This window comes from Sebastes umbrosus, chromosome 13 (assembly GCF_015220745.1).
Source record: "Sebastes umbrosus isolate fSebUmb1 chromosome 13, fSebUmb1.pri, whole genome shotgun sequence".
NCBI lineage: Eukaryota > Metazoa > Chordata > Actinopteri > Perciformes > Sebastidae > Sebastes > Sebastes umbrosus.
The window spans coordinates 6,625-26,990 of NC_051281.1; the positions used below are offsets into that span (position 1 = coordinate 6,625).

At 44.9% G+C, this 20,366-nt stretch overlaps 1 protein-coding gene across 9 annotated transcripts in view; it reads left to right on the forward strand.

Annotated features, from left to right (window-relative positions):
* The first annotated feature begins 242 nt into the window (after positions 1-242).
* The window catches only part of ccdc141 (coiled-coil domain containing 141), a 36,429-nt gene continuing 16,305 nt past the window's right edge, over positions 243-20,366 (forward strand). For all 9 annotated transcript variants that reach the window (XM_037789555.1, XM_037789556.1, XM_037789557.1 and 6 more), the window contains exons 1-15: positions 243-452; positions 939-1,445; positions 4,411-4,533; positions 9,196-9,444; positions 10,027-10,123; positions 10,295-10,452; positions 11,254-11,421; positions 13,178-13,929; positions 14,043-14,172; positions 14,356-14,472; positions 15,466-15,759; positions 18,486-18,683; positions 18,785-18,952; positions 19,079-19,201; positions 20,067-20,255. In XM_037789555.1, coding sequence (XP_037645483.1) covers positions 1,245-1,445; positions 4,411-4,533; positions 9,196-9,444; positions 10,027-10,123; positions 10,295-10,452; positions 11,254-11,421; positions 13,178-13,929; positions 14,043-14,172; positions 14,356-14,472; positions 15,466-15,759; positions 18,486-18,683; positions 18,785-18,952; positions 19,079-19,201; positions 20,067-20,255 — 2,967 coding nt within the window. In that variant the 5' untranslated portion in view covers positions 243-452; positions 939-1,244. The remainder of the gene's footprint in view (positions 453-938; positions 1,446-4,410; positions 4,534-9,195; positions 9,445-10,026; positions 10,124-10,294; positions 10,453-11,253; positions 11,422-13,177; positions 13,930-14,042; positions 14,173-14,355; positions 14,473-15,465; positions 15,760-18,485; positions 18,684-18,784; positions 18,953-19,078; positions 19,202-20,066; positions 20,256-20,366) is intronic.

The window sequence follows — 20,366 nt, forward strand, 5'->3', positions numbered from 1 at the left end:
TGTTAACAAAGGGAACTGTATACTAAATACATCTATGGAAATCAGATTGATGGATTATATTCAGCAGAAGTATAAAACATTATAAATGGGAAAGATCAATCCCAGTACTCTGTGAGGGACACGTCTTGCTGGATGACGTTATGGTATGGAGGTAAATGACTCCTGATAATAACTGATATATTGTTTGTGTTTATTGCTAATCAGCTGAATGAGGTGTTAATTCTGTCTCATTATATTTAGTGAGGTCTGCTGTGGAGCTTCCATCTGTGGTCATGATGACAGACGTCTGAGGAAGAGAGCTGGAGGTGTCACATGTCATCTAAATCTGGACTCAGTCTGAAGTTAGCTGTTGAGCTAATGGGAGCTAACGTTAGCAGAAGAAGATGCAGCTCCTCCAGATGACACCACCAGTCTGGTTGTTGTGACGGGACGGCGTCTCCAACCCTGAGCAGGTACCATGTTGGTGTGACCTTGGTGTGACCTTGGTGTGACCTTTATGGAGCCGGTTTTAGACTCCTGGCTGGTAGCTGGTGAACGACGGCTCTGACTGGTCCTCTGGATCAGAACTCTTCTGATGAAGAGGTTGATGGTGTCCAGTCAGATGAGTAAGAGGACGACTCTATACTCTGTGTGTCTGAATGTCTGAATGTCTGAATGCCTGAAGGGTAGAAAGTCCTCTCTACTGACAGATTATATCTACTTTACTTTTCACAGATTTTTCACATATTTTAAAATTCATTTTAGAACATTTTTGGATATTATTTCCATACGTCTGACTGGTGTTTGATGCGTTCAGCCTGAAGAACGTCTCTTTACTAACAGATGATTAGTTCAGTAGACGGAGAACTAAACTCTGTCTGATGGTTCAACACTGATCAATCAGAAGAGAAGAAATCAGTCAAACGTTGGTTTGTATTCATGTTCTTCATGTTCCCTAGGAGACTCCACTGGACCTCCCAACAACCAGAACCAGGACTACAGGAACCTCCCAACAACCAGAACCAGGACTACAGGAACCTCCCAACAACCAGAACCAGGACTACAGGAACCTCCCAACAACCAGAACCAGGACTACAGGAACCTCCCAACAACCAGGACTACAGGAACCTCCCAACAACCAGAAGAACAACAAGAAGAAGAATGAGAGACGATCACATTAAACATTTAAAGTGAGAGATCCCAGAAGAAGAGAGGAAGAGGAGAGGAAGGACTCTTCATCTTCTAACAGGATTTAGTCTTTGTTCATGACGACCGGAGAGACTGAGGAGACATGTGGAGGACAGAAGGAGACATGTGGCGGACAGAAGGAGACATGTGGAGGACAGAAGGAGACAGGAAGGACAGAAGGAGGAGGAGGAGACATGAAGCTTCCTCTCTCCTCCACCACTCTGAGCACCATCGCCATCCAGGCCGGCCAATCACTGCTGGTCGTCTCCGTCCTGAAGGTGAGTCTGACTGAAGGTTCATTATACTGATGGAGGAAGTGAAAGTGAAACCTTATTGTGAAAGGTCAGAACAGAAGGAGTGGATCTGGTGAGCGCTGCTTCATCGAGGGTCGTGTCTAGAAGGGAACCGACCTGGTTCAGGTTCGGCATCGACCTCCAATAGTCCACGTTGTAATGGGTGGTCTGGGTGACCTTCTAGACGCGACCTTGTTGGTCCGGTTGGATGAGTCATGGAGTTTGACTTCCTGGTTGGTCTACAGAGCCTCCGTCTCACAACGTCTACTGATAAGAAGTGAAAGTCAACAGTAACCGGTCTAAATGACATCCAATCAGATGACGTCCTAAAAGGGGCGTGGCCTGGACTCTTAGTGACATACTGTATGTGGCGCTCTGAGGTTCTTTAAACGGAGTTAGTTCCTCTGGAGGCTTCAGGAGATACCAGGTTCCTCCGTCAGCCTGCTGCTTCCCTTTATAGACACAGGCTATTTATGAGGGGGGGGGGGTGTGACAGCTGAGGCCTCTCAGTGTTTTGAATGTGTGTGTGTTTTTAAAATGTGTTTTTGTGTGTGTGTGTGTGTGTGTGTGTATGGGTGTGCGTGTGCGTGTGCGTGTCTGTGTGCGTGTGTGTGTGTGTGTGTGTGTGTGATAATAGTTTTAGTAGTTGTTATTTTTACAGTGTGTGTTTCTGTGGTCAGGCGTCATGTTGTGTCCTCTTCAGTCGACATGCCAGAGATACCCTATCATCCTGAGGAATGTAACGCACACACACACACACACACACACACACACAGCGGTCTGCAGCTCCTTCTAACCTCCAGCCGTCAGCATGAGAACAGAAACACCATGAACTGTTTAATGTGACAACAGACTGTTAACTGACTCCAACCAGCTCCATGTAGAGTACCAGTAAAGTATCAGTAAAGTAAAGTATCAGTAAAGTACCAGTAAAGCACCAGTAAAGCACCAGTAAAGTACCAGTAAAGTATCAGTAAAGTACCAGTATAACGCCAGTAAAGTAAAGTATCAGTAAAGTATCAGTAAAGTGCCAGTAAAGTAAAGTATCAGTAAAGTATCAGTAAAGTAAAGTACCAGTAAAGTATCAGTAAAGTACCAGTAAAGTAAAATATCAGTAAAGTATCAGTAAAGTAAAGTATCAGTAAAGTATCAGTAAAGTATCAGTAAAGTACCAGTAAAGTACCAGTAAAGTAAAGTATCAGTAAAGTAAAGTATCAATAAAGTATCAGTAAAGTACCAGTAAAGTACCAGTAAAGTAAAGTATCAGTAAAGTATCAGTAAAGTAAAGTATCAGTAAAGTATCAGTAAAGTATCAGTAAAGTAAAGTATCAGTAAAGTACCAGTAAAACGCCAGTAAAGTACCAGTAAAGCATCAGTAAAGTACCAGTAAAGTACCAGTAAAGTATCAGTAAAGTACCAGTAAAGTAAAGTATCAGCAAAGTATCAGTAAAGTATCAGTAAAGTACCAGTAAAACGCCAGTAAAGTACCAGTAAAGCATCAGTAAAGTACCAGTAAAGTACCAGTAAAGTATCAGTAAAGTACCAGTAAAACGCCAGTAAAGTACCAGTAAAGCATCAGTAAAGTACCAGTAAAGTACCAGTAAAGTATCAGTAAAGTACCAGTAAAGTAAAGTATCAGCAAAGTATCAGTAAAGTATCAGTAAAGTAAAGTAGCAGAAAAGTATCAGTAAAGTATCAGTAAAGTAAAGTATCAGTAAAGTATCAGTAAAGTATCAGTAAAGTATCAGAAAAGTAAAGTGTCAGTAAAGTATCAGTAAAGTATCAGAAAAGTAAAGTATCAGTAAAGTACCAGTAAAATGCCAGTAAAGTACCAGTAAAGTATCAGAAAAGTAAAGTATCAGTAAAGTACCAGTAAAGTATCAGTAAAGTACCAGTAAAGTATCAGTAAAGTATCAGTAAAGTATCAGAAAAGTAAAGTATCAGTAAAGTAAAGTATCAGTAAAGTATCAGTAAAGTATCAGTAAAGTATCAGTAAAGTAAAGTAGCAGTAAAGTATCAGTAAAGTAAAGTATCAGTAAAGTAAAGTATCAGCAAAGTAAAGTATCAGCAAAGTAAAGTATCAGTAAAGTATCAGCAAAGTAAAGTAAAGTATCAGTAAAGTATAAGTAAAGTAAAGTAAAGTATCAGTAAAGTAAAGTATCAGTAAAGTAAAGTATCAGTAAAGTATCAGTAAAGTATCAGTAAAGTATCAGTAAAGTATAAGTAAAGTAAAGTATCAGTAAAGTAAAGTATCAGTAAAGTAAAGTAAAGTAGCAGTAAAGTATCAGTAAAGTAAAGAAGCAGTAAAGTATCAGTAAAGTATCAGTAAAGTAAAGTATCAGTAAAGTATCAGAAAAGTAAAGTAAAGTATCAGTAAAGTAAAGTATCAGTAAAGTATCAGTAAAGTATCAGTAAAGTATCAGTAAAGTATCAGTAAAGTAAAGTATCAGTAAAGTATCAGTAAAGTAAAGTAAAGTATCAGTAAAGTAAAGTATCAGTAAAGTATCAGTAAAGTATCAGTAAAGTAAAGTATCAGTAAAGTATCAGTAAAGTACCAGTAAAATATCAGTAAAGTAAAGTAAAGTATCAGTAAAGTATCAGTAAAGTAAAGTATCAGTAAAGTAAAGTAAAGTAAAGTAAAGTAAAGTAAAGTAAAGTAAAGTAAAATATCAGTAAAGTATCAGTAAAGTAAAGTAAAGTATCAGTAAAGTAAAGTATCAGTAAAGTATCAGTAAAGTAAAGTATCAGTAAAGTAAAGTAAAGTAAAGTAAAGTAAAGTAAAGTAAAGTAAAGTAAAGTAAAGTAAAGTAAAGTATCAGTAAAGTAAAGTAATAATTATTAACTAGGTTTAATAAACCATCAATGTTCCATTTCTTAATGATGGTTATTATAAAGACTGATTTCATATTGATCTCATATCAGATGATTGGTTGTGTCTACGTCCCTCCAGAGTGGCTCTCTGGTCCACCTCCAGCTGGTCCAGGTCCAACCAGGTCTCTGTGAGATCGGATCCAACCAGGAAGAAAACCAGGACCTGATCCAGGACCAGCAGCAGCTGATGGACAAACTGCAGGTACACACACAGAGACAAACACACACACACGCACGCACGCACGCACGCACGCACGCACGCACGCACACACGCACACACACACACACACACACACACACACACACACACACACACACACAGAGACACACAACGGAGAACACACAATACACACCGGAAAATACACAATACACACAGACACACACACACAGAGACACGTAACGGACACCTACTGGACAGTAGCCTTGTGATTCCTGCCAACGGAACATGATCTGTGTTGTCTTGGTGTTGTCTTGGTGTTTTCGTGGTGTTGTCTTAGTGTTGTCTTGGTGTGTTCTTGGTGTTGTCTTGGTGTGTTCTTGGTGTTGTCTTGGTGTTGTCTTGGTGTGGTCTTGGTGTTGTCTTGGTGTGTTCTTGGTGTTGTCTTGGTGTTTCCGTGGTGTTGTCTTAGTGTTGTCTTGGTGTGTTCCTGGTGTTGTCTTGGTGTGTTCTTGGTGTTGTCTTGGTGTTGTCTTGGTGTTGTCTTGGTGTGTTCTTGGTGTTGTCTTGGTGTGGTCTTGGTGTTGTCTTAGTGTTGTCTTGGTGTGTTCTTGGTGTTGTCTTGGTGTTGTCTTGGTGTTGTCTTGGTGTTTTCGTGGTATTGTCTTGGTGTGTTCTTGGTGTTGTCTTGGTGTGGTCTTGGTGTTGTCTTGGTGTTTCCGTGGTGTTGTCTTAGTGTTGTCTTGGTGTTTTCTTGGTGTTGTCTTGGTGTTGTCTTGGTGTTTTCTTGTTTTTTTCTTGGTGTTGTCTTGGTGTGTTCTTGGTGTTGTCTTGGTGTGGTCTTGGTGTTGTCTTAGTGTTGTCTTGGTGTTTTCTTGGTGTTGTCTTGGTGTTGTCTTAGTGTTGTCTTGGTGTGTTCTTGGTGTTGTCTTGGTGTGGTCTTGGTGTTGTCTTGGTGTTGTCTTGGTGTTTTCTTGGTGTGGTCTTGGTGTTGTCTTGGTGTTTCCGTGGTGTTGTCTTAGTGTTGTCTTGGTGTGTTCTTGGTGTTGTCTTGGTGTGGTCTTGGTGTTGTCTTGGTATTGTCTCGGTGATTTCTTGGTGTTGTCTTGGTGTTGTCTTGGTGTTGTCTTGGTGTTTTCTTGGTGTTGTCTTGGTGTTGTCTTGGTGTTTTCTTGGTGTTTTCTTGGAGTTTTCGTGGTGTTGTCTTGGTGTTGTCTTGGTGTTTTCTTGGTGTTGTCTTGGTGTGTTCTTAGTGTTTTCTTGGTGTTTTCGTGGTGTTGTCTTGGTGTTGTCTTGTTGTTGTCTTGGTGTTGTCTTGGTGTGTTCTTGGTGTTGTCTTGGTGTTGTCTTGGTGTTGTCTTGGTGTTGTCTTGGTGTTTTCGTGGTGTTGTCTTGGTGTGTTCTTGGTGTTGTCTTGGTGTGGTCTTGGTGTTGTCTTGGTGTTTCCGTGGTGTTGTCTTAGTGTTGTCTTGGTGTGTTCTTGGTGTTGTCTTGGTGTGTTCTTGGTGTTGTCTTGGTGTTGTCTTGGTGTTGTCTTGGTGTGTTCTTGGTGTTGTCTTGGTGTGGTCTTGGTGTTGTCTTGGTGTTGTCTTGGTGTTGTCATAGTGTTGTCTTGGTGTGTTCTTGGTGTTGTCTTGGTGTGTTCTTGGTGTTGTCTTGGTGTTGTTTTGGTGTTGTCTTGGTGTTGTCTTGGTGTGTTCTTGGTGTTGTCTTGGTGTGGTCTTGGTGTTGTCTTGGTGTTGTCTTGGTGTTGTCATAGTGTTGTCTTGGTGTGTTCTTGGTGTTGTCTTGGTGTGATCTTGGTGTTGTCTTGGTGTTTTCTTGGTGTGGTCTTGGTGTTGTCTTGGTGTTTCCGTGGTGTTGTCTTAGTGTTGTCTTGGTGTGTTCTTGGTGTTGTCTTGGTGTGGTCTTGGTGTTGTCTTGGTGTTGTCTTGGTGTTTTCTTGGTGTTGTCTTGGTGTTGTCTTAGTGTTGTCTTGGTGTGTTCTTGGTGTTGTCTTGGTGTGGTCTTGGTGTGGTCTTGGTGTTGTCTTGGTGTTGTCTTGGTATTGTCTTGGTGATTTCTTGGTGTTGTCTTGGTGTGTTCTTGGTGTTTTCTTGGTGTTGTCTTGGTGTTGTCTTGGTGTTTTCTTGGTGTTTTCTTGGTGTTTTCGTGGTGTTGTCTTGGTGTTGTCTTGGTGTTTTCTTGGTGTTGTCTTGGTGTTGTCTTGGTGTGTTCTTAGTGTTTTCTTGGTGTTTTCGTGGTGTTGTCTTGGTGTTGTCTTGTTTTTGTCTTGGTGTTGTCTTGGTGTGTTCTTGGTGTTGTCTTGGTGTTGTCTTGGTGTTGTCTTGGTATTGTCTTGGTGTGTTCTTAGTGTTTTCTTGGTGTTTTCGTGGTGTTGTCTTGGTGTTGTCTTGTTTTTGTCTTGGTGTTCAGAGCAAACAGATCAACAGCAATGGCATTAATGGAGCTAACAGAAGAAATAACCAGTTGTATTGATAACAAGAAGTATGTGGTAGGAGTATTTATAGATTTAAAAAAAGCATTTGACACCATTGATCATGATATATTATTCAATAAAATGGAAAGGTATGGTATAAGAGGGGTAGTGCTGAACTGGTTGAGAAGTTATATAGGAAACAGGCAGCAGTACGTGCAAATAGGGGACTATAAATCAACATGCTCAGGTATTACTTGTGGGGTCCCGCAGGGATCAGTATTGGGTCCAAAATTGTTTATTATGTATATAAATGACATAGGTAGGGTATCAAGGACACTGAATTTAGTTTTATTTGCAGATGACACAAATATTTTTTGTTCTGGGGAAAATCTGCAGCAGCTTTTGGAGGTGGCCACATCAGAAATCAGAAAATTGCAACGGTGGTTTGACAGAAATAAATTGTCATTAAATTTGGACAAAACTAAATTTATGTTATTTGGAAACCAAAAAATAGACATACCAGTACAAATGATAATAGATGATGTGACTATTGAAAGAGTATATGTAAATAAATTTCTGGGTGTAATACTGGACCACAAAATCTGCTGGAAACCTCAGATAAATTATGTAAGAACAAAGCTGGCAAAGAGCATAGCAGTCTTAGGGAAAACAAGACACACACTGGATCATAAATCACTGCACATTCTGTATTCTTCACTTGTATCACCATATCTGAATTACTGTGTAGAAGTTTGGGGTAACACTTATAAAAGCAACTTACAACCATTATGCATACTACAGAAGAGAGCAATCAGGATAGTAAATAATGTGGGATATAGGGAACACACGAACACACTGTTTTTGAAGTCACATGCATTGAAATTTATGGATTTGGTCAAATTTAAAACCGCAATAATTATGTTTAAAGCAAGACATAATTCACTTCCGGGCAATATTCAAAAAATGTTTTGTGACAGGGAGGGGGGTTATAATTTTAGAGGAAAATTTAATTTTAAAAAGCATTGTGTTCGTACAAAAAAGAAGAGTATGTGTATTTCAGTCTGTGGGGTGGATTTGTGGAATGGGTTAGGTGATGGGTTGAAGGGGAGCACAAATATAAATCAATTTAAAAAGCTATACAAGAAAGATATTTTTGGGAGGTATATGGTTGAAGAAGAGTTGTGTTAAAGGTTGGTTATATACTTTTTAACTCCGGATGTATTTGTGGGTTGTAAATAAACTTGGGATGCTGTTCATATATTCAACTTAGGATGTAAATAAATCTGGGATAGTTTTTATATTATATTATATTATTTTATATTATCATTCTATGATATATGAGTTAATAGAGGAGAAGTGAGAAAGGGGTAGGGTAATATAAGTTTTTCTTCTACCTACTCCTTTTCGGACACTATAACTCTTGTTTTGTTTGTTATTATTTTGTATCTGTTTTTATTTATTATATGTTCGAAATAAAGTCTTTCATTCATAAAGTCTTTCATTGTCTTGGTGTTGTCTTGGTGTTGTCTTGGTGTTGTCTTGGTGTGTTCTTGGTGTTGTCTTGGTGTGTTCTTAGTGTTTTCTTGGTGTTTTCATGGTGTTGTCTTGGTGTTGTCTTGTTTTTGTCTTGGTGTTGTCTTGGTGTTGTCTTGGTGATTTCTTGGTGTTGTCTTGGTGTGTTCTTGGTGTTTTCTTGGTGTTGTCTTGGTGTTGTCTTGATGTTTTCTTGGTGTTGTCTTGGTGTTTTCTTGGTGTTGTCTTGGTGTTGTCTTGGTGTGTTCTTAGTGTTTTCTTGGTGTTTTCGTGGTGTTGTCTTGGTGTTGTCTTGTTTTTGTCTTGGTGTTGTCTTGGTGTTGTCTTGTTGTTGTCTTGGTGTTGTCTTGGTGTGTTCTTGGTGTTGTCTTGGTGTTGTCTTGGTGTGTTCTTAGTGTTTTTTTGGTGTTTTCGTGGTGTTGTCTTGGTGTTGTCTTGTTTTTGTCTTGGTGTTGTCTTGGTGTTGTCTTGGTGTTTTCTTGGTGTTGTCTTAGTGTTGTCTTGGTGTTTTCTTGTTTTTTTCTTGGTGTTTTCGTGGTGTTGTCTTGGTGTTGTCTTGGTGTTGTCTTGGTGTGTTCTTGGTGTTGTCTTGGTGTTTTCTTGGTGTTTTCTTGGTGTTGTCTTAGTGTTTTCTTGGTGTTGTCTTGGTGTTTTCTTGGTGTTTTCTTGGTGTTTCTTGATGTTTTCTTGGTCTCAGGACTGTGAGGCATGTTTGTGCTGCAGGAACCTTCTTTAACCATCTGTTGTTATTACAGAAACATGAGGAGGAAGTTCTGTCTGTGGTGGAGAACAACCAACAGACAGAGCAGAGGAAGAGGAGGATGAGGAGGAGGAGGGATGAAGATACGATGGAGCAGAAGAGGAACAAACAGGAGGAAGAGGAGGAGGTGCTGAAGGCCATGGTGGCGTCTCTGAAGGAGGGATGGTCGCTGCTCCTCCGCCTGCTGCAGAGACGACAGGAAGTCCTGACGCTGGCTGCAGACTTCTACCGCCGAGCTCTGGAGGTACAGTAGGACGCCTCAGAGACACGTTAGAGCTCTGGAGGTACAGTAGGACGCCTCAGAGACACGTTAGAGCTCTGGAGGTACAGTAGGACGCCTCAGAGACACGTTAGAGCTCTGGAGGTACAGTAGGACGTCACAGAGACACGTTAGAGCTCTGGAGGTACAGTAGGACGTCACAGAGACACGTTAGAGCTCTGGAGGTACAGTAGGACGTCACAGAGACACGTTAGAGCTCTGGAGGTACAGTAGGACGTCTCAGAGACACGTTAGAGCTCTGGGGGTACAGTAGGACGTCTCAGAGACACGTTAGAGCTTTGGAGGTACAGTAGGACGTCTCAGAGACACGTTAGAGCTCTGGAGGTACAGTAGGACGATTCACCATTAATCACATGATTTCTCTTTTTCTTCTGTTGTCTGTCTCTCTGTGTGTCTCTCTGTGTGTCTCTCTGTGTGTCTGTCTGTGTGTCTCTCTGTGTGTCTCTCTGTGTGTCTGTCTGTGTGTCTCTCTGTGTGTCTCTCTGTGTGTCTCTCTGTGTGTCTGTCTGTGTGTCTCTCTGTGTGTCTCTCTGTCTGTCTCTCTAGTTCTCTGTCGGTCTGGACCTAGTAGAGGACCTCCAGACCAGACTGGACGAGGACAGACTGACTGAAGTGCAGCTCACATACGACTCCATGAGGAGAGGTGAGGACATTGTCCCTGGTATCAGACTACAGCTGAAGGAACAGTGTCAGCGGAGGTGGAAGAAAATATAGAAAATATCCAATATGGTGTTTATCTTATGTTTTGTGATGTGTTGAAGTGGTCGTCACGGTAACGTGTGGTAAACGTGGTGTCTTTGTGTTCTGGGTCCAGGTCTTCTGGTGAAGTCTCTGCAGGTTTTAAGCAGCAGCAGCGTTCTGCTGCAGAGACTCAGACAGCTGCAGAGGACCGAGGATCTCCAGAGGAGAGGAGGAGTCCTGCAGGAGGACCAGGACCAGGACCAGGACCAGGACCAGGACCAGGACCAGGAGGTGAACATCTACTATGGATGCACCGATAGTGATGCCAGTATCGGGTCCGATACTGTGCTCATATACTTGTACTCTCAAAACGGCTCCGATACCACTTACCACATGCAGCGTGACGTTAACCTCTCGTCACCATCTTTCGGGTCCTCACGCATCGCCTCCCCGACGGTGCGGACGAGACGGACCAGCGGTGCGCCTGACCCCGCTGGGCTGGGATCCCACCTCAGCCGGCGCACGCCGGCTCTCACTTTCATTGCTCCACGGGGTTTAGCTGTCACCCTCTGACTCACGCGTACGTCAGGTCTTGAAACCCACCTGACCCGTGTTTCAAGACGGGTCAAGTGGGTTGCCGACATCACCACAGACCCCTGGCGCCTTTTACATTGGCCGAGCCCCACCTTGGGGGCACGGCGCAGTTGACAGTCGCACCGGGAGCCCCGTCACGGTGCGGCGAGGTCCGGGCGGGGAGCGCTGTAAAGCTGCGGCCGCGAGCCACCTTCACCCCCGAGCCTTTCCAAGCCGACCTAGAGCCGGTGGCAGCGCACCGCCTCGTATGCGGGACTCCCCAGCCTGCCGTGTGTCCTCACACCCTCCAGCTGGCTGTTAACGAGGGTCTTTAGGCACAGAGAAGTACTCGTATCGGTACTCGGTATCGGTACTCGTATCAGAGAGTACCCAGATGGAAGTACTTGTACTCGGTCTGTAATGAAGCGGTATCGGTGCGTCTCTAACTCTAACTACTCTGGCCCAGATTTACTAAGAAAGATGTGATCTTCTGCTCAGTAATAATCAAACTCTCCCCAGAGTTCCCAGAGTCTTCAGAATTCCCAGAGCTCACAGTGCAGCAGGGGGGCGGTTCTGAGGCTGGAGGAGCTGGTGGAGGCGCTGCAGGACCGGAGGAGGAGGGCGGACCAGGCCATCAGGATCATCGTCCTCAGGAAAGAACAAGAGTCCAGAGAGGCCGGTTCTGAAGTAAGAGACGGATCCAGCAGTGAGCAGGTTTACAAGGACTGCTTAGAGATGTTAGAGATATTAGAGTATTAGAGAGACTCATGCAGAGAGATTAGAGTCCTGCAGAGAGATTAGAGTCGTGCAGAGAGATTAGAGTCATGCAGAGAGATTAGAGTCGTGCAGAGAGATTAGAGTCGTGTAGAGAGATTAGAGTCCTGCAGTGAGATTAGAGTCCTGCAGAGAGATTAGAGTCCTGCAGTGAGATTAGAGTCGTGTAGAGAGATTAGAGTCCTGCAGTGAGATTAGAGTCCTGCAGAGAGATTAGAGTCCTGCAGTGAGATTAGAGTCGTGCAGTGAGATTAGAGTCGTGCAGTGAGATTAGAGTCCTGCAGAGAGATTAGAGTCGTGCAGTGAGATTAGAGTCGTGCAGAAAGATTAGAGTCGTGCAGTGAGATTAGAGTCCTGCAGAGAGATTAGAGTCGTGCAGTGAGATTAGAGTCGTGCAGTGAGATTAGAGTCGTGCAGAGAGATTAGAGTCGTGCAGCCGTCTCAGCTGCAGCAGTGAGAGTCATCAGTGTGTCCTCTGGTCGTCCATCTGGTGTTCAGGATATAAATATAAATCCTCCTGAAGACATTCAGGACTCTCACATGACCTGATTATATTTAAAAGATATTCTGGACATCAAACAGCTGAGCTGAATATTAATATCATGTCTTACAAAGCTTCTTCATTTTTACAGATGTTTCCTTAAAACATCGTAACTGAAGACTCGTTCACATGTAGATTATTAATTATTATAGAACGAACCAAAGACCACAGGTTTTAGTGATGTTTAGTTTTAGTGACGCAATATTCATACTAACATGATGTATTAATACTAACATGATGTATTCATACTAACATGATGTATTAATACTAACATGATGTATTCATACTAACATGATGTATTCATACTAACATGATGTATTAATACTAACATGATGTATTCATACTAACATGATGTATTAATACTAACATGATGTATTAATACTAACATGATGTATTAATACTAACATGATGTATTCATACTAACATGATGTATTCATACTAACATGATGTATTAATACTAACATGATGTATTAATACTAACATGATGTATTAATACTAACATGATGTATTCATACTAACATGATGTATTAATACTAACATGATGTATTAATACTAACATGATGTATTCATACTAACATGATGTATTAATACTAACATGATGTATTCATACTAACATGATGTATTAATACTAACATGATGTATTAATACTAACATGATGTATTAATACTAACATGATGTATTCATACTAACATGATGTATTAATACTAACATGATGTATTCATACTAACATGATGTATTAATACTAACATGATGTATTCATACTAACATGATGTATTAATACTAACATGATGTATTAATACTAACATGATGTATTCATACTAACATGATGTATTCATACTAACATGATGTATTAATACTAACATGATGTATTCATACTAACATGATGTATTAATACTAACATGATGTATTAATACTAACATGATGTATTAATACTAACATGATGTATTCATACTAACATGATGTATTAATACTAACATGATGTATTCATACTAACATGATGTATTAATACTAACATGATGTATTCATACTAACATGATGTATTAATACTAACATGATGTATTCATACTAACATGATGTATTAATACTAACTGTTGATGCAGTAATCAATGAAATACTTTAATATACCAGGACCTGTCTTCACTTCAGGACCGGAGTCTCACAGTTGACAAAATCCTGGACCAGGACCCAGAGTCTGGATCCACATCAGCAGAGAACACAGACCTGAAATCAGAAACCAGAACTAAAGAAACCAGAGACCTTAAACCTGGATCCAGATCAGATGTGAGGCCTGGATCCAGATCAAAGGAGACCAGAAACTTTGATTCAGGATCCAGATTATATCTAAAACCTGAACCCAGATCAGATCTGAAACCCAGATCAGAAGAGACCAGAGATCTGCTGCCTGAATCCAGATCAGATCTGCAGCCGGGATCCAGTTTAGACCAGACACCGGGATCGAGATCAGATCTGAAACCAGAATCTGGATTAGATGTGAACCCTGAATCTAGATTAGAGGAGACCAGAACCTTCGAGTCAGGATCCAGATTAGAGTTGAAGCCTGGATCCAAACCAGCGACCATAAACCTGCAGCCGGGATTCAGGTTAGACCAGACACCGGGACCGAGAGAGCTGAAGCCAGAATCCGGATTAGATATGAACCCTGCGTCCACATTGGGGCCTCCAGGATCCACATCAGGGCCTCCTGGATCCACATCGGGGCCTCCGGGATCCACATCGGGGCCTCCTGGATCCACATCGGGGCCTCCTGGATCCACATCGGGGCCTCCTGGATCCACATCGGGGCCTCCGGGATCCACATCGGGGCCTCCTGGATCCACATCGGGGCCTCCGGGATCCACATCGGGGCCTCCGGGATCCAGGTCAGACCTGTTCCTGTTTGAATGTGAATCTTTATTGATAATGAGGACAGGAAACAGCAGCAGAACATCTGGACCTGACAGCTGCCTGATCTTCTTCTTCTTCTGTGGTGTAGTGGGCCGGCGGCCGGGCTGCAGAGCATGCTGGGAGAGGAGACTCAGTGTGGAGAAGGCCACGCCCACCAAGCCCTCCTGACCAATCAGAGGCTCCAGCTGCTGTCGTCATGGGAACAGCTGGTCGACGAGGTGACGACTAACAACCAGTTAAAGATGGCGGCTGTTGTCAAAAAGACTTCTCTGCTCTGTTGACGGTTCCTCCCTTAACACTGCTGTTACTAATACTACTGTGTGTGTGTGTGTGTGTGTGTGTGTGCGTGTGCGTGTGCGTTTGCGTGTGCGTGGTCGTGTATGTGTGTGTGTGTGTTGCAGATGTGCAGCTGGCTGCAGCAGAGCAGCAGTGTCTCTTACAGCTGTGAAACAGGACGGCAGCTCTCTGAGGCCGAAGACACTCTGAACACACACCTGCAGCTCCGCACACAGGCTGAGGTACACACACACACACACACACACACACACACACACCTGCAGCTCCGCACACAGGCTGAGGTACACACACACACACACACACACACACACACACACACACACACACACACCTGCAGCTCCGCACACAGGCTGAGGTACACACACACACACACACACACACACACACACACACCTGCAGCTCCGCACACAGGCTGAGGGACACACACACACACACACACACACACACACACCTGCAGCTCCGCACACAGGCTGAGGTACACACACACACACACACACACACACACCTGCAGCTCCGCACACAGGCTGAGGTACACACACACACACACACACACACACGCACACACACACACACACACACACACACACACACACACCTGCAGCTCCGCACACAGGCTGAGGTACACACACACACACACGCACACACACACACACACACACACACACCTGCAGCTCCGCACACAGGCTGAGGTACACACACACACACACACACACACACACACGCACACACACACACACACACACACACACCTGCAGCTCCGCACACAGGCTGAGGTACACACACACACACACACACACACACACACACACACACACACACACACACACACACACACACACACCTGCAGCTCCGCACACAGGCTGAGGTACACACACACACACACACACACACACACTTCAGTCAGTGTGATGTATATATAGAGTATATATATATATATATACATATATAGAGCCTATATACAGTATATATATATATACTGCATATATATATATACTCTACATATATATATACTGTATATATATATATATATGTATATGTGAGGTTTAGAAGCTGATCTGAATCTCAGGACGTGATATATAATCTAACATGATATTCTGACACGTTTCTCCTTTAACTAATATTCATCTTTCTGTGTTTGAATATTTCAGTCCAGTCGACATATGTCTCTAAAGTTCTGATCCAGAATGAGACCTGGTTTCTGTGTTGGTCTCCAGTCTGCAGGTCTGGATGTAGAAAACATGAAGCAGATCCTGGATCAGGTCAGAACCGGTCCCCCCCGGCTGTCCCCTCTGAAAGCCCTGACGGAGCAGCTGAAGAGAAGCAGCGCCGGCGGACGGACCGGAACCGGAACCGGCACCGCTCAGCTCGATCCGCCTGGTTCACTGAGTCCTGAACTGGCCGGTCGGGTTGATCTGGTTCTGAAGGAGCTGCAGAGTCTGAAGAGGAAGATGGACTCCAACCTGCAGCTGCTGCGACCCTACGTCACCTTCCTGAGGACGGCCCGGCAGGTCAGAGTCTGTTCTGGTCCGCTGGACCCGGATCCATCCGGGTCCAGCGGACCAGCGTTTCTCAACGGGGGCGATGTCTTCGTAAGGGGGGCGTTGAGGTGTTCTTGGGGGGCGTTGAGGTGTCCTTGGGGGGCGTTGAGGTGTTCTTGGGGGGCATTGAGGTGTCCTTGGCTTGGGGGGCTTTGAGGTGTTCTTGAGGGGCGTTGAGGTGTTCTTGGGGGGCGTTGAGGTGTCCTTGGGGGGCGTTGAGGTGTTCTTGGGGGGCGTTGAGGTGTCCTTGGGGGCGTTGAGGTGTCCTTGGGGGGCGTTGAGGTGTCCTTGGGGGGCGTTGAGGTGTTCTTGGGGGGCGTTGAGATGTCCTTGGGGGGCGTTGAGGTGTCCTTGGGGGCGTTGAGGTGTCCTTGGGGGGCGTTGAGGTGTCCTTGGGGGGCGTTGAGGTGTCCTTGGGGGGCGTTGAGGTGTTCTTGGGGGGCGTTGAGGTGTCCTTGGGGGCGTTGAGGTGTTCTTGGGGGGCGTTGAGGTGTCCTTGGGGGGCGTTGAGGTGTTCCTGGGGGGCGTTGAGGTGTCCTTGGGGGTCGTTGAGGTGTTCTTGGGGGGCGTTGAGGTGTCCTTGGGGGCGTTGAGGTGTTCTTGGGGGGCGTTGAGGTGTTCTTGGGGGGCGTTGAGGTGTCCTTGGGGGGCGTTGAGGTGTTCTTGGGGGGCGTTGAGGTGTCCTTGGGGGCGTTGAGGTGTTCTTGGGGGGCGTTGAGGTGTTCTTGGGGGGCGTTGAGGTGTCCTTGGGGGGCGTTGAACTTTACACACACGGTGAACGCCATGTTATCGCCGTGGTTACACATTTACAAGAGGGATATTCCGCTGTCGGACTTCCATTGAAGGCAACTTAGCGTCGAGCTACCAACCACACACAACCCTCCCGTTTTTCATCGCCCTCTCCCGGTTTCCTCCCGGTTTCCTCCCGGTTTCCTCCCGGTTTCCTCCGGGGTCACAATTCTCCCGTATTTCTCCCGATTTATAATATTTTTACAAATTTTCACCCTTTTTTTCCTTTCCGTTATCTCAGTCTGTTTCTGAACGGTGTGTAAAGCCCGACTGTTTCCACCCGGTCGACAACAGAGCTACACCAACTGTCGTTTCTCAGGTGAAGAGAGCAGTCTATGCTGACGACACAGCGCAGTTTGAGCTCATGTTAAACTGAGCTCTCCACAGCGAGCAGCTGAGCTTTACTCAGTGCAGTGAAAGGCCGTCGCAGCGCGGCACAAGCTGTTAGAAATAACGTGATTCAGAGGTCAGAGGTCAGAGGTCAGTGGTGACGTCATCACGTTGTGTCTGAAAGAACCTTCAGTGAGAGAGAGAAGCCCGTTCCCTGCACTCATCCTCAGCTGCTCTTCTGATCATCCCCACCTCTCATCTCAGCACCCGTGGGTGCTCCATTTGATTTGGTGAGGCCAAGTACATTTTGGTGGGTAAATTAATAATATGAATAATAATAATAATAATATTAATAATATTAATAATAATAATAATATTAATAATAATATTAATATTAATAATATTATTAATAATAATAATAATAATAATAATATTAATATTAATAATAATATTAATAATAATAAGAGGAGAGAACGAAGAGAAAGAAATACTCAAGCAGGATCAAAGATAAATAAAAACTCATGAATATTAGTTTATGTCAGAGATTCATACGCTCCGTTCACACCGGAGAGAGTTATTCAGTTCTCTTTCCTGGGAGTTAAAGGTCAAATGAAAAGTTTAACATCAAATGCAGTTTAGTGTTTTTATTATGTTGTTATTTTCACTCTTTTAAAGTCTCCAGAATGCAGGACACAAAGTCTCTGATCATGTTTCTGTGGGAGGACTGGTTTAGAAATCAACACTCATAAATATCTCCTCTATTCACATGCTTTAATGATATAACAGAATAATCATCAGAAGAAGATTATGAAAATTAAATAAATAATAAATCTACATAATAATAATAATCAACATTAATATTTATGAAGACAATGAGCCTACATGTGATGTGATGGGGGGCGGTAAGGGACCTGGACAACGGATAGGGGGGCGGTAAGGGACCTGGACAACGGATAGGGGGGCGGTAAGGGACCTGGACAACGGATAGGGGGGCGGTAAGGGACCTGGATAACGGATAGGGGGGTGGTAAGGGACCTGGACAACGGATAGGGGGGCGGTAAGGGACCTGGACAACGGATAGGGGGGCGGTAAGGGACCTGGATAACGGATAGGGGGGTGGTAAGGGACCTGGACAACGGATAGGGGGGCGGTAAAGGACCTGGACAACCCATAGGGGGGCGGTAAGGGACCTGGACAACGGATAGGGGGGCGGTAAGGGACCTGGACAACGGATAGGGGGGCGGTAAGGGACCTGGATAACGGATAGGGGGCGGTAAGGGACCTGGACAATGGATAGGGGGCGGTAAGGGACCTGGACAACCCATAGGGGGGCGGTAAGGGACCTGGACAACGGATAGGGGGGCGGTAAGGGACCTGGACAACGGATAGGGGGCGGTAAGGGACCTGGACACCGGATAGGGGGCGGTAAGGGACCTGGACAACGGATAGGGGGCGCTAGCCCAGAAGAGGTTGAGAACCGCTGCTTCAGACGCTGTGATAACGGATCAGAGCCTCCTCTGTTCTCTAAATACTACTGGGTCTGTTACCCAGAACCAACGGGGTTTCCTGTTCTCCAGGTAGAGGAGGAGATGGAGGACCTGATGGAGGTCTACAGAGAGAGATCAGAGGAAGAGGAGGAGGAGGAAGAGGAGGAAGCTGGTAGTTCTGAGTCACCAGAGAAGAAGAATCAGGTCACCGCCTGCGAGCAAGAAACGCTACAGAGCTTCATCACCTGTCAGGAACTGGGAGACGACTGCGTCCGTACTGTTACTATGGTAACCAGACCTGATGGTCCATACTGTTACCATGGTAACCAGACCTGATGAGGTTTCTGTGAGTCCTGAAGGATCATTTAGTCTCTCTGGGTGTGTTTCAGGTGTCGGGAGCGGCGTTGAACCGGCAGTCGGTGGCGTCGGTGGTGCAGCGGACGATGGAGCGACTCGACAGAACCAAACAGGAAGTGGACAGGCTGCAGAGTCGGCGGCAAAGCCAGATCCAGCAGCAGCGGGAGTCCTGCAGGAAATACCAGGAGAGACTCCACAAGGTAGGAACTCCACCGTGGTACTGGTGGAACCTTCCAGAGTTACTGCAGCTGGTGAATACATGTATCATTAGAAATACTCAAGTAAAGTCCCTCGGTAAATGTACTCAGTTACTTGTATGTTTTCAGACCCTGCAGGACTTGAAGTGTGTCTCTGAGATGATGGATTCCTGCACTCTGATGGATCTGGGTTCAGACCTGCAGACCTCCAGGCTGAGGGAGCACTTCAGCCGGGCCAGACCACATTTCACCGTGAGTCCTCTGATTTCAGGACGTTTTGATAGTCGGTACTGTTGCTTGGACTTTTAGACTGTTGGGACTACTGGGACCATTGAGACTCAAGGGTCTGATTTGACTGTTGGGAAAACAGGGGTTGCTGCTGGGACATTTGGGCAGTTTGGACTTTGGATACCTTTGGACACTGGGACTAATGGGAATTTTGAGAACATTGGGTCCTTTCGACTGCAGGGAGTGTAGGAGTCCCAATGGTTGTGGTTCTGGACCACTGGGACTACTGTGATAGTTGGAACCACTGGGACTGTTGCGATACTCATGGGACTACTGTGACTAATGGGACTTTAAGACTGTTCAGACTCAGTGGACCTTTAGACATTTTGGACTTTGGATGGCTGGGACTGCTGAGATCATAGGGACCTTTGGACTGTTGGGACTTCTGCTTTGGCTATTGGTGATCGTTCTGACCATTGTCGATCCCCGAGATCATCGTCTATCGGCACAACCCTACTCTGGGGACTTCTGAAACCACTGGGACCTTTGGACTTTTGAGACATACAAGTCCTCTGGGACCACTGGGACTCATGCTTTGACTGGGGGGATGGTTGGAACCATTGTGACTCGACTGTAGTGACTGCTGGGACCTTTGGGCAGTTTGGACTTTGGGTACCTTTGGACCGTTGAGTTCGTTGGGTCCTTTGGACTGTGGGGACTACTAAGACTTCTGCACTCATAGGACTCTTTGGGACCACTGGGTCTTCTCAAGTCCATGGACTACTTCTAGTAGAGACTTTGGGTAAAGTTGGGACTCCGGTACATTTGTACTGCTGGGACTACTGGGACTACTGAGACTTACAGCATCACACTGTCCTCCTCTCTCCAGAAGCTAGACGCCGAGGTGGAGTTCTTGGTGAGGAGCTGGGAGACTCAGAGCGGAGTCCAGGACCGGCTGGAGGTGGAGGAGGAGGATCTGTCAGAGCTGCTGAAGCTCCAGAAGAGAGTGAAGAACAAGATCCATCAGAGCCAGTCCATCCTGGACTGGACCTGCAGCTTCCACCTCACATCCAGACAGGTCAGAGTTCTGCCAAGAAGCATCAGTAGGTTCTTGGTACAGAGTATAGTATAGTATTAGCTAGCTAGCTAGCGAGCTAACCACTACTTGGCTACTAGCAAGCTAACGTTA